This window comes from Berghia stephanieae, chromosome 9, assembly GCF_034508935.2.
Source record: "Berghia stephanieae isolate SIO BIC M18660-M18661 chromosome 9, UCSD_Bste_1.3, whole genome shotgun sequence".
NCBI lineage: Eukaryota > Metazoa > Mollusca > Gastropoda > Nudibranchia > Aeolidiidae > Berghia > Berghia stephanieae.
Window position 1 is genome coordinate 1,678,215 of NC_088368.1, and position 12,445 is coordinate 1,690,659.

General features: G+C 38.2%; 1 protein-coding gene and 1 long non-coding RNA gene across 2 annotated transcripts; both read left to right on the forward strand.

Annotated features, from left to right (window-relative positions):
- Positions 1 to 481: 481 nt before the first annotated feature.
- LOC144979458 (uncharacterized) lies at positions 482 to 3,475 on the forward strand. Its single transcript, XM_078926114.1, has one exon. The coding sequence runs from the start codon at positions 2,083 to 2,085 to the stop codon at positions 3,463 to 3,465; it is 1,383 nt and encodes a 460-aa protein (XP_078782240.1). The 5' UTR covers positions 482 to 2,082; the 3' UTR covers positions 3,466 to 3,475.
- Positions 3,476 to 4,155: 680 nt separating this feature from the next.
- LOC144979463 (uncharacterized) lies at positions 4,156 to 11,011 on the forward strand. The gene is made up of 4 exons (XR_013646708.1): positions 4,156 to 4,297; positions 7,085 to 7,197; positions 7,725 to 7,801; positions 9,123 to 11,011. It is a non-coding gene; the product is annotated as an uncharacterized LOC144979463 (long non-coding RNA).
- The last annotated feature ends 1,434 nt before the right edge of the window (positions 11,012 to 12,445 follow it).

The window sequence follows — 12,445 nt, forward strand, 5'->3', positions numbered from 1 at the left end:
GAGCAGCTAAAAAAAAAATTTTAAAAGGAGAGATTTATTCGATGAAGGATTTAAACCGTGAACTTGTCTGGCACTTACCAAAAAATGACGTTAAAAATTAAAAGACGTCTTTGGCCACAAAAGAAAACAAATCGTGAGTTGTATTCAACAGTTCAACCAATGGAATCACTTGTTTCCATGAGCACCACTGATGATTACTCACTAAATGCTGTACAAAACTTTAACTTTAAAATGACGTCAAACTACAAGTACTAGAAGGTTCTAGTTCTAGTGTCAGGCTATAAGTTAACGATGGCTACGATTAAAATTAAAGCCTCTGCCTCTCTCTGAATACGAAGGGGGAATCCCCACTAACTCTCAATTTCACATACGTTGTAAGTCTGTTTCAATTTCAAGAGATATTGAGACACTTTTCAGCATAAGCCGTAAGCAAGAGAATGGAGGAACAAAATAACAAAAGCAAACAACTGTAATAATATAATGTATCATTTATTTAGATTTCAACCAAGACGGTAAAACACGGCCATATTATTACGTCTCATTGTGCATCCATCTTTAATAATTAAAATAGGTAGAGTACAGGACAAATGCCTCGCATGATAATACTATGGAGAACAAAGACAATTTAGTTTTTGGCCATCAAACTTCTATGTGGTGTAGTTAGTCCTTCAAATATCCATCGATTATATGACCCCCCAACCCCCGGCTTGTCAAAAATGTCAGGTTTGACTTTTTTAATAGTTGAAAGTTATTTATGTGAGTGTGTAGTGTAAGTGTAATTCATACATTACATGCTACAAATCATTTCACAGAAGGTAGATAAACAATTCTAAATGATATGGTTTTACTTTTACACGCATCCCTTCTCCTGTGCCATTCGCCAGTCGGGGATCACAATTCCAATTTAATATTTTTTTAAAAAAATCATAGATTCTTGGCATTAATCATAAAATTAAAATTATAAAGAAAATGAACAATGTAAAAACTGGCGATAATGAGCACATTGTCGTGTAGGCATGAACAAACATAGGGTACATCATTATGATAATAACAATTGAAGTGAGTGGAAAATGTCAGAAGACCAATGGAGAACAAAATGTTCAAACCCACGACCCGACTGTTACGGCAACTCTGCCTGGCCATAAGAGGGATGCTCTTCAATTGAATCCATCCACCACTTGAGTGGGTATTCACTTCATTTCTTGTCATCAAAATAAGTGCCTGCTCCACTCACTGTTCTGAATCATGATGATAACTTATCACCGTCACCACACCACACCTAACCCCATTCTGACATAAGCCTTACCAATTACACACTATAAATAATGGTAGGATTCTTGTCCATTTACACACTATGGTAGTTTTTTGGTAACCAAATTGTATACACAAACTCGTCAATTCAACAATCAGAAGTAAAAAAAAAATGTAGTGACCGAAGAGTCTCATCATATTAATATTACTCCAAACCCTCTCACAATGTTGACACACTATCATTTTCAATACCGTAGAACGGGGTGACTTTGCATGCTGGGGTGACTTTGCAACATTTTCATTAAAAAAGTGAATGTGCTTATGGACGAAGTGGAAGAGTTCATAAGGCTTCCAATGTAGCTCTTCTGTGAAGGAAATACATTTGGCCTTTCAATTTCCTTTCCTGCTTCAATGTCAATGGTGGACAAGCCTGTTTTTGTGGTTGGTGAATTAACAGCCCTATTTCGTCCTCAATTCAGGTGAGTGCAAACTTTATTTGGTTCATACTCTCAAATTAAGACTTAAGCTTTATAATCTATTGATTTATAGTGCAAAATACTTTAACATTTCCCAATTAGGCTCCCAGTAATGATTCATTGTCTGTCTGTTTACAATGGCTTGATGCAAAGTCACCCCAGCTTCTAGATCTGAGTGTTGCAAAGTCACCCCACCCAATAATAATATTAGTGGGTGCACATTTTGTTTGTTTAGCAGCAGTATTATGTGAATTAAGGGAGATTGTGAGTTTCTTATATCTTATTGAAATTAAAGATATGATTTTCTTTAGGTTTAAAGGTTTTAAGAATAATATAGAGGCTAATATTATATGAAATGCCTAGTTCTAGATATCTAGATCTAACCTTTTTTTGGGTCATTTTCTTTTCACAGAATTTTCTCACCAGAACCACAATGCCGAGAAAGTATGCTAAAAAGCCTGGAGCCAGGCGCTACAGAGATTATGACGAACAGACTCTTCTCCAAGCAATAAAAGATTGTAAGAGTGACAGTGTGAAGGTGGCAGAACGATGCAGAATCCCATTTCGAACGCTGTGGAACAAGGTGAAGGGCCTTCACCAGAATTCGTGTGGTGGACAGACAGCCTTGAGGAAGGAAGTGGAAGATGAACTTGTGAACTGCCTTCTCATCTGTTCTGAATTTGGCATGCCCTTGGAACACAGAGATGTCAAGCTTGTGGTTTCAGGGTACCTAAATCGCACACAGCAAAAAATCACCGTGTTCAAAAATAATGTTCCTGGGGATGACTGGGTGAGGGGTTTTCTGAAACGAAATGACATTTTACCCAATCGTATGTGCCAAAACATCAAACGCTCGAGGGCTCAAGTACAACCAGAGAACGTGAAGTACTTTTCAAACTTGAAAGGGTCCCTGGAGGGTGTTCCTACTGGTAATATTGTGAATTATGATGAGACAAATTTAGCCGATGACCCGGGAGTAACAAAGTGTATCTTCAGGAGAGGAGTTAAGTATCCCGAAAGGGTTATCAACCATTCCAAAGGAAATATATCAATAATGTTTTCGGGAACAGCAGAGGGGGAATTGTTGCCCCCCTTTGTTGTATACAAAGCCGCTCACCTCTACGACTCATGGCGACAAGGAGGTCCCACGGGGACAAGGTTTGCCCGAAGCAAAAGCGGTTGGTTTGATGCCGCATGCTTTGAGGAATGGTTCTCCGTCATAATCGTACCCTGGGCTCGGCGACGGGAAGGACCCAAACTTATGATAGGTGACAATTTAAGCTCACACCTCAGTGAGGCGGTCATCTCAAATTGCAAGCAACTTGATATCCGCTTTGTTCTCTTACCCCCAAACAGTACTGATAAATGCCAGTGCCAGCCCCTTGATGTCAGTTTTTTCGGTCCAATGAAGAGAGAATGGAAGCAAATTATGAAAGAACACAAGATGCAACGACCCTCTTCTACATCCCTTGACAAAGCTCTGTTCCCTCGCCTGCTGTCAAAGCTTATGGAGAGAATGGGGATAAGGATCCCTGCAAACCTCAAGGCTGGGTTTAGGGCTTGTGGAATCGCCCCTTTCAACATGGACGTCGTGTTGAGGAAGTTTCCTCGAGCTGGTGGGACAACAGAGAGAACCAGAACAGCTCAACTTTCACTGCTCTGCTGGAGTACCTTCAGCAATTCAAGTACAACCCAGGGGGCAACCAAAAACGGAGAACAGCACGGAAAAGGCTGTTAGTGGAACCAGGCAAATCCATCTCTGGCCAGGACTTAGCCTCCACATCTTCATCATCCTCTAGCTCAACCCCCTCTGCACTTCCTGATGTTACCGGTACCTCATCATCTATGACCAGCACTGACTCTGTTCATGGATCCACATCCTCCAGTTCATCTGACAGAAGGAAATTGCAAAGTCAGACTCAGACACCAGTTCTTAGTGATTCTGCAAGTGAATCCAGTGATAGTGAAGTCGTCAGCAGTGAGGATGAGTGGCAGTGGCAGCCCAGTGTCACTAAGAAAGCTAGATGTAGAAATGTTTTTCAGGACCTTTCATAAGATACATTGTGTGGAGCCTGCCTTGTACTCTGTTTAAGAAGTTATCTTGGATTGTTCTTTTAGTTAATGTCTTTTGTATTGAGATGTTATGACACTTTACTTGAGTTGTTGCAAAGTCACCCCAATTTGGCATGTTATCAAAATAGTCAATAAATTTTATATTGTGGCCATAAAACTTAACGAAGTGGTTATTTGTACTACCACTACAAATAGCGAAAACTACCGCTTTTCACTATTTGTACTCCCAGAACTCTTATGTGTTTAAAGTTGCAAACCACCGCTCCTTTACCTATTTGTAGCTACCTACTCCCAGCACTCTTATGCGTTTAAAGTTGCATTTGTGAGCTTTCAAGGACCAGCCGACCCCAGCCTCCACTTTTCGCGGTCTGTCTTTGAGAAGTGTGAAGCAAAAAAAATGGCCCTCTCGGTAAACGAGACATTCTCATCTTTTCTCCAATTTGAAAACATTCGAAAATGAGAATAATGTACTTTTTATTAAAAAGTCAACAAAGAAGGTAAGTAAACTAGATACGACAATTTTTTTCCTTAATTAAGTGGCAACTCATTTCTCGTCATTCTCACTCTAACTCTATCAACTAAGAAGAGTACACCACCTCAAACATTTGTCAGTTCATATCTTTGCTTGCATGAGGTCTATTTTCATTTTGAAAAGTTCAAAGTGAACAACTAAATGACGCCGATTCAGTGGTGTATTTGGTCTATCTTCATGTGAATAAATATTTTATTATTGACTTTTCCAAAATTCCAATCGGCCATTCATTTGCATGTCGTGATCTATTTTTCCTTGATTTCAGCTGTCTCAGCTCTAAACTATACTTTTCTTTCTCAAAATAATTCATTTTCTGTTTGCAATGTATTACAGAGATGTTGATTTACCACATGTAAAAATTTGAAAGTTGTATCTGAAGCTGTTTCTGAATTATACGTGATTATCCATTGGGATGCTGTGCTTTTGTCACATTTTTTCCTATTAATTAGAGATTTTCCACCACATAAACGGTCATAACTTTTTAACCAGTTGAGACAGAGCGATAATTTTTCACTCTAGTTAATGTTTCACTCCCCTTTATTTTTCTACGCTAAATTAATACCCATAGCCACTATTTTGAAAAATTCTTGCAAGTGCCTACTAAGAAGTTAAAGAAGAGGGTTGAACTTGAACCTGAACATGCTCCTTCTTCTTCTTCTTCTTCTTCTACTAATAACTACAACTAGATAGGTACTACTCCTCTCCTGAATGATCGGAACCGTTTAAGAAACTAAATTACGGGTTCCACCGGCGCAGCTCTCTAGACTTCCAGTCCCCCAGTGCCCAGTATGGGCGGGAGACTTTACCCCCGATGTTCCCCGAGTCTCGAGGTAGTTTCACTTTATAATTGTTTTAGCTTTTGAACTGTGGATCTTTTGTCAAACGTTTTATTTTAATTTTTCAAATTTAGTAGCACTTTAAAGGCCTGTGTTAGGTATCGCTCTGCTGTAATGTAACTGTAAGAGCGTAAGAATAACATGGTAAAAGTACTGTAAAAGTATGCTGATGACGGATGAAAATGATATTGACAATGAAATTATAATAAAAGAAGAACAATAGAACTTATAATCAAATCAATAAAGAAGCTTTAAAAAAATGAAATTTAAAAGAAGTAAGAAAAAACTGCCTCAAGAAGTGAAAAAAATTGTCCCTGTTGTTGAGATGTGAAGTGGACATAATCGTGTCTGTTAAGAATTAGAAGAAATGAAAGATGCCACTTTTTATTTTAAATGTAGATTGCACATTAGCAGAACACTAAAAAAAAAAGTAAAGAAAGAAAATCCAATGTGGCAACTTGGTTGCTAGTGAAAAAAGTAAAATTACTCCGCTCAGCATTGCTGCTGGTGTGATGTCTAGTGTTAGTTAGGTGTCACTATGTTAGAGTGATATCTTGTTACTTCATATTTTCATTTTAAAACCTGTAGAACAACTTGATTGATTTGTAAATTTCCTTATATGACCATTGTTTTAGTTTTCCGCAGCCATTATAATTCAATTTGAAATATTGAAAGGTACTGGAGAGGAGTCTTAGCGGGGTTTTTTTTTTGTCTGTTAGTTTTAGTTATAGGTCATAGTGCAGGTCCAAGTGTTGGAAATGTACAATGTTTTATTTTTTATTTTAAGGTTAGTTGAAGGAATACTTTCCTTAGCTCAAGGAACGTGCAGAAGACCTCCCCTATTTACTACTTACTACTACTACCCAAGTACTAATGCTAGACTACTTCTTCCGCCACCTCGCTCCTAAACGGACTGACACCACAGACAACTGATATTATTCTCTCTCTCTCTCTGAGTGTGTATCTGTCTGTCTATTTCTGCCCATCTCCCCTCTTTTTACTAATTAGTTTGTAGGTGTTTGGCAAATTCTCAAGAACAGCCAAGATATATGCGGCTGTGTGGCACTCACTTCCGGATTGGAAGGTCCTGGGGTCGAGCCTCATCAAGGACTCACATTCTCTCACTGTACTCATGTGTATGATTTCCTATCCGCTAAGAGCGTTGTCTGTCAGAAGAAAAACATCGCCTAACGTTCTACTTGTTACGTGTTGCTGCTAGTCATGGATCCTTTGTAAAGTGCTTTGAGCATGTTTGGTGGATATTGCGGCTTATGAAAGCTCATTTCTTTTTTTAATATATATATATATATATATAAAAGATGCAGGATGATGACGGGCATGCGCTACTTAATGATGTAGTATAAACCATTCCTAATATATGATTTTGCTAAATAGGCCTACACTCAAATTTTACGAGTGTATCTGGTGGCAAATATTAGACACTCGTTGCCACTGTGATTTTGATGAAACTTGGCTTATACACAGATACATGAATTTTCCTAATACGGCTTCAAACATGCGATCTGAACTTCAATTTATAATGAAGTAATTTTTCTCAAATGACAGCTTGATTGAATGTGACAAGATCCTTTTACTTAATACAATTCAATTTAGTGTGGTCTGTAGTTGTTTGCCTAATATTAGAATGCACAGAATTTGAATTTTTATTGACTTTAAATATTGAAAACAACATGCCTTTGGCTTTCCATTTGTGCCATTCAGCTTTTGACCTAGTCCCTGATTTGAGTACCACGTCACAAATTTAAGTTCTTCGAGAAAACTCTCGACTTACTTTCTTATTCTTCTAACGTACTGAACTGTAACACCTTTGTCTCAGTTGGAGAAAATATTGCAATTTTTAACTTAATATTTAGGTGTTTATGTTATGATCTTTTATATTATTCCGTGTTTTTCAGCTTCCATCATATCACCCTGAGGAAAGTTGGCTAATTTATGACTTTTGTGTCTATGAATGCAAGCAGGGCAAAAAGCAATTGACTTCAAGCAAAGGAGTTCGCCCTAACCAGAGGTAGGAGGTTGTTTTTGGACGGGGGCAGGAGGTGTTTTTTTACTTTTACATATTTAAAAAAAAATGAAAATATTATATGCACAAGGTTATAATATTTCAGCATAACTCGGAAGTAAATTATCACCATCAGCTTTTCTATCTTGATTGCCAAGACAATTTTAATAAAGCAATCAAACTGATTCTGAATTTTAAAACATCCAGAGGAAGAGGCAATGTGTGCCTATCTGCAGCTCATTTACAGTCTTCAGTGGGCGGGCTGCACGATGTAATGCAGCAAGACAATAGTTCAACTATTACCAGAACAGTTTTAAAAAGTGAAAGACTTGATTTGTTCAAAAAATCTGATTGCGCTGGATTAGTATTATTATTGAATGTCTTATTAAGATTTATTTTCAATTGCTCTATAATCTGCATGTTGAAATCCTTCACAATTGAGGTATGCAAGTGACAACGCTATTAATATTTTATCATACTATGTTGTGGATAATTTTATTATTTTGTAATAAAAAGTTTTTCTTACCATGCAGGACTCTGAAATTAATACTGGCTTCTGAGGGTTACAGGGGCTAATCACAACCATGAAAATCACCCATGCGATAAATTGGTAAGACTCATTCATTTTATACTTATTTTCCATCGACATTTTGTCCCTGCAGTTTTTCGCTGCCGAAAATTTTACACTTGACAGCAATTAATTGCAAATTCTATTTTAGTCGCAATTAGACTCAATTTTTTTATAAATATGTATTATTTTTTCTTTTCTTGTTACTTTATATTTTCAGTACTTAATTGTCCCTCCCCCCTCCCACTATTGAGTGTAATATATAGTAATAGATTAGTTAGGTAAATGCACTGTTGACACCAGGACCAAATGTTTAAAGACAACAGCCATTCCGACTCATATTTTATTACGATACATTCAAGGTGGCGCACTGAGATGGAGAGATGATGACCAGCTTGTGACAAAATTGACTGTTCCAGAATTTGCATTTTTTTTTATTAAAAACAAAATTTCTTGGAAGGGTTCTGGGCAGAGAGTTCACATTTTTCTATCCCTTATATTTGTTTTCCCTTTCCATGTTGCTCCCTGTCTTTGTTATGGATTAAGATTGCTCATTTTTTTCCTGGTCCTTGCGGGGGTCTTTAGTTGGGAGGCAGACAGTCAAATACAGTACCTTTCTTCTTGAGATGATTTTTTAACTGTAAATCATCTCTCTGTTATGTACTGTTATATGTTTTGAATATTATTGCATTATGTAAATGTTTTAGCAGGATCCTTTGCTTGTGTCTCGGTGAGACTTTGAGGTAATGTCAAAATTGGTACATCTTTGAGGTGCTCGTGAAATCTACTGTTCCCTATTTATTGAATCAGTCACCATATCATCATCCTTTTTATAGTGTTGTAAGCGCTATTAAGTCCTGTAAGACAATATAAGCAGATCTAGGTGGTGGTATTTTTTTGGGTCTTTTTTTTTTTTGTCTTTTTTTTTTTTTTGGTCCAGATAAGGAATTTTAAGATTTGATGGTTGTCCATAGACTTTTCAAAATAAAATTTGACTTTGACTATGAGTACGATGCAGTTATAAGTGCTTGATTTCTGAGGACTAATTATAAATGGTGACCACTCTATTGCGTTTTTGTATGCCATGAAAATGTTACAAAGACAATGAAGCGACGTTTGTTGGGAATTCTGCAGTCATTCATTTAACCCTTGAATTTGATGAGCGCCTGTTGCATTTTAGTTCATTCAAGTATTTTAGAGTGACAAACACAACTCGTGCATTATGGGTTTATATGCAGATTTTTGTCTTTAAATTGTCAATAAAAAATAAAATGCTTTTTATTGTTTTGTTAGCTGGCAGGTCTGAATTGAATGCTATTGCATACAATTTTGTACTTTTAATCTTTTTTCTTTTTACATTTAGCCATCCTCACTTTATCCGGAGAATCGCCTGCCCCTCGTGAATGAGACAGTGAAGGCTATGGCTAAAACAAAGGTGTCCACAACCCAACTTAGGCAATACATTCAATCAAGCCAAGGATAAAATGTATTGCCTAAAGATGTCGAAGATTTGCAGCGGAGATTGTTCAAGACTGATATTGACAGGACGGACGGTGAGACGGTACAGGAATTACTGAGAGAGATAGAGGAGGAAGGAGGTGTAACAAAGTTCAGTGTGAATGAGGATGTTGGTTTTGAGTATTTGTTTTAAGTAACGGGAAGAATGAGGCGTGATTTGAGTGTTTTTTGTGATGTGTTTGTTATGGATGCAACATACAAAGTAAATCGATATTTGTATCCACTTGTGAATATTATGTGCATAGATGATGACGGTCATGGCGGGCGAAAGACTGGAAATCCATGACCAACCTGAAACTGACATTGTACCAGTATGACGTGTGACAAATACACAGGAAGGACTGTATCGAATTGTATCTTCAGTGACAAACAGGATCAATAGCTTATTTCAAGTTATGGTAGAACATCAGTTTCTGCAAAGAATCTCCCAGTTGGAACAATTTTTGACTCTTGTCTCTGAAGATAAAGACTTTGACATTGTTGACATGACTGACTTAATACAGACAAATCCCCATTCTAACCCTCTTTCTGACTTTTCAGAGACACCAGACATTGTAAATGCACGTACTGACCAGAGACCACAGACATTATAAATACACACTCTGCCCAGACAGAGACCACAGAAGTTATGGACACACCGACTGACCAGACAGAGACCACAGACGTTATGGACACACAAACTGACCAGACAGAGAGACCAAAGACGTTATGGACTCACAGACTGACCAGACAGGGACTCCAGATAACAGAGACATGCGACCATAAAGATGCCCTTGACACGACAGAGACAATTAGACTGCGAAATTTTTCAAATGTGACTCTACACAGGAAATTTCATACAGAATTCCCTTAATACCTTTACTCATTGTCCATTTGTAAAATTTATTTTCATGTAATAAACCACCAAAAAAGTAAATTTTTAACGTGGGTGGGGGCTGTCACGTTACTGTAGAACGAGCTTAAGTCTCAATGGGATATTAGCTTTAGGCAACCACAAGTTGGTATTTTTCAAACCTGTTGCTATGCTATCTTGTGATGACAACGTCTCTCAGTCGCCAAACGTCACTAGCTATCCTTCACATAATGCAGGGTTGATTGTGTGAAGTACGTTTGGAGCCGGAAGATAGCAAGGCATAGTGCAGGCTACTGTACTGTGTCAGTCCGTGAACGGGTGACCAATTCATAGTACAGAGAAGGCAAATCTGTTACTATATGTCCCAATAAAAATATAACAGAGAAGGCCGAAACTGTGTTATACAGGTCGGTACAGAATAAAACAAATATAACACAGGAGACCAAACACTGTGTTGTAGAATATCAAAATTTCAAAGGTGGTCGGTCAGTGACGAAATAAAAAGGGACATTATAAGTCGTAATATCACATCCCAATAAAAGAGTGTGACAGTAAAAAGGTGCCCGTTAACAATTGAGTCGGTCAAGTCTCTATCCAGATTCAAAAGGATAGTGCAAAGTCCTGTATGTAAAACAAATTTGAGAAGCATGGTTCTCAATACTTGTTGGGTCGTGATCGGTATAGAGTGAAGTAGTGTTCATGCTACACATCTTCACGAAATATCAGAGCAATGCTGTGTCAAGATTACAGAGGAGCAAGAAGACAAGATTTGTTTGTGTGTCTTTATATGTTACGGAATAGGTACATTTTGGTTGTCAAAACTTTCATTTTTATTTTGACATTTTCTTGATCTTTTAAAATAAAATTATAATTTAATTTAATCAACAGACTTGTTTAATAATTTAAAGATATAGTTTTTTGTGGGGACCTTTTGTAAAATCATTAGTCTGATTGTAGTTGTAAATTTCTTTATATTCTAATGTCATAAAATCAGTGACACCACTGAATTCCTACCAGCGCTTTTACTCACTGAGTCCCTACCACCAGCGCTATTACTCACCCAGTCCCTACCACCTGGGCGGGGTTCCTGACCTCCCAATGTGGGCAGGGGGGTTCATACTGTGTCTTCTATCCCCTTATATCTGTTTTCCAACATGCTTTCTGTCTTTGTCTTGGAATGAGATTACTTGGTTTGTGTCCTGGTCCTGGCCGGATCCCCTGGCTGAGAGGGAAGCAGTCGAATGTATAGTTAGTTTTGGGAGATGATATTTTTTTCATTGTAAATCATCTCTCTGTTATGTACTGTATTATGTTTTATTTACATATTATATTTGATTTGTTAACATTTGAGTGTATTCCTCTTAGTCGGGACCTGTGCTTGTGTCTGGATGAGACTTTTAGGTGGTCTTAAACTAAGTACTTTGATGGTGTGCTCTTGGAATCTACATCTGTTTCCCATTTGAACAAATTCCCCTTTGTCTTACCTTTTCTTGGGTGCTTTAATTGAATTCGTATAACTTTTTACTATCCCATTTCTTCCTTTTTACTGGCGCTGATATGACCTTAATGTGTTGCAAGCGCTGTAAAACCCTCAAAAACAATAAAACACACAAACAGTCCCTACCAGCAGCGCTTTTACTCATTGAGTCATAGAGCTTTTACTCACCGAGTCCCTTCCACCAGCGCTTTTACTCACTGAGTCATAGAGCTTTTACTCACCGAGTCCCTACCACCAGTGCTATAACTCACCAAGTCCCTACCACCAGCGCTTTTACTCACTGACACTGTCCCTACCACCAGTGCTATTACCGAGTTATAGAGCTTTTACTCACTGAGTCCCTACCACCAGTGCTTTTACTCTTCGAGTCCCTACCACCAGTGCTATTACCGAGTCATAGAGCTTTTACTCACTGAGTCCCTACCACCAGCGCTTCTACTCACTGAGTCATAGAGCTTTTACTCACTGAGTCCCTACGACCAGCGCTATTACTCACTGAGCCCCTACCACCAGCGCTTTTACTCACCGAGTCCCTACCACCAGCGCTATTACTCAGCGAGTCATAGAGCTTTTACTCATCGAGTCCCAACGACCAGCGCTTTTACTCACTGAGTCCCTACGACCAGCGCTATTACTCACTGAGTCCCTACCACCAGCGCTTTTACTCGTTGAATCCCTATCACCAGCACTTTTACTCGCCGAGTTCCTACGACATGGCTATTACTGAGTCCCTAACACCAGCGCTAATACTATTAGCCACCAAATCCCTACCACCAGGGGGGACAATATAAGCTCAGATTAGACCCCAAAAATTCTT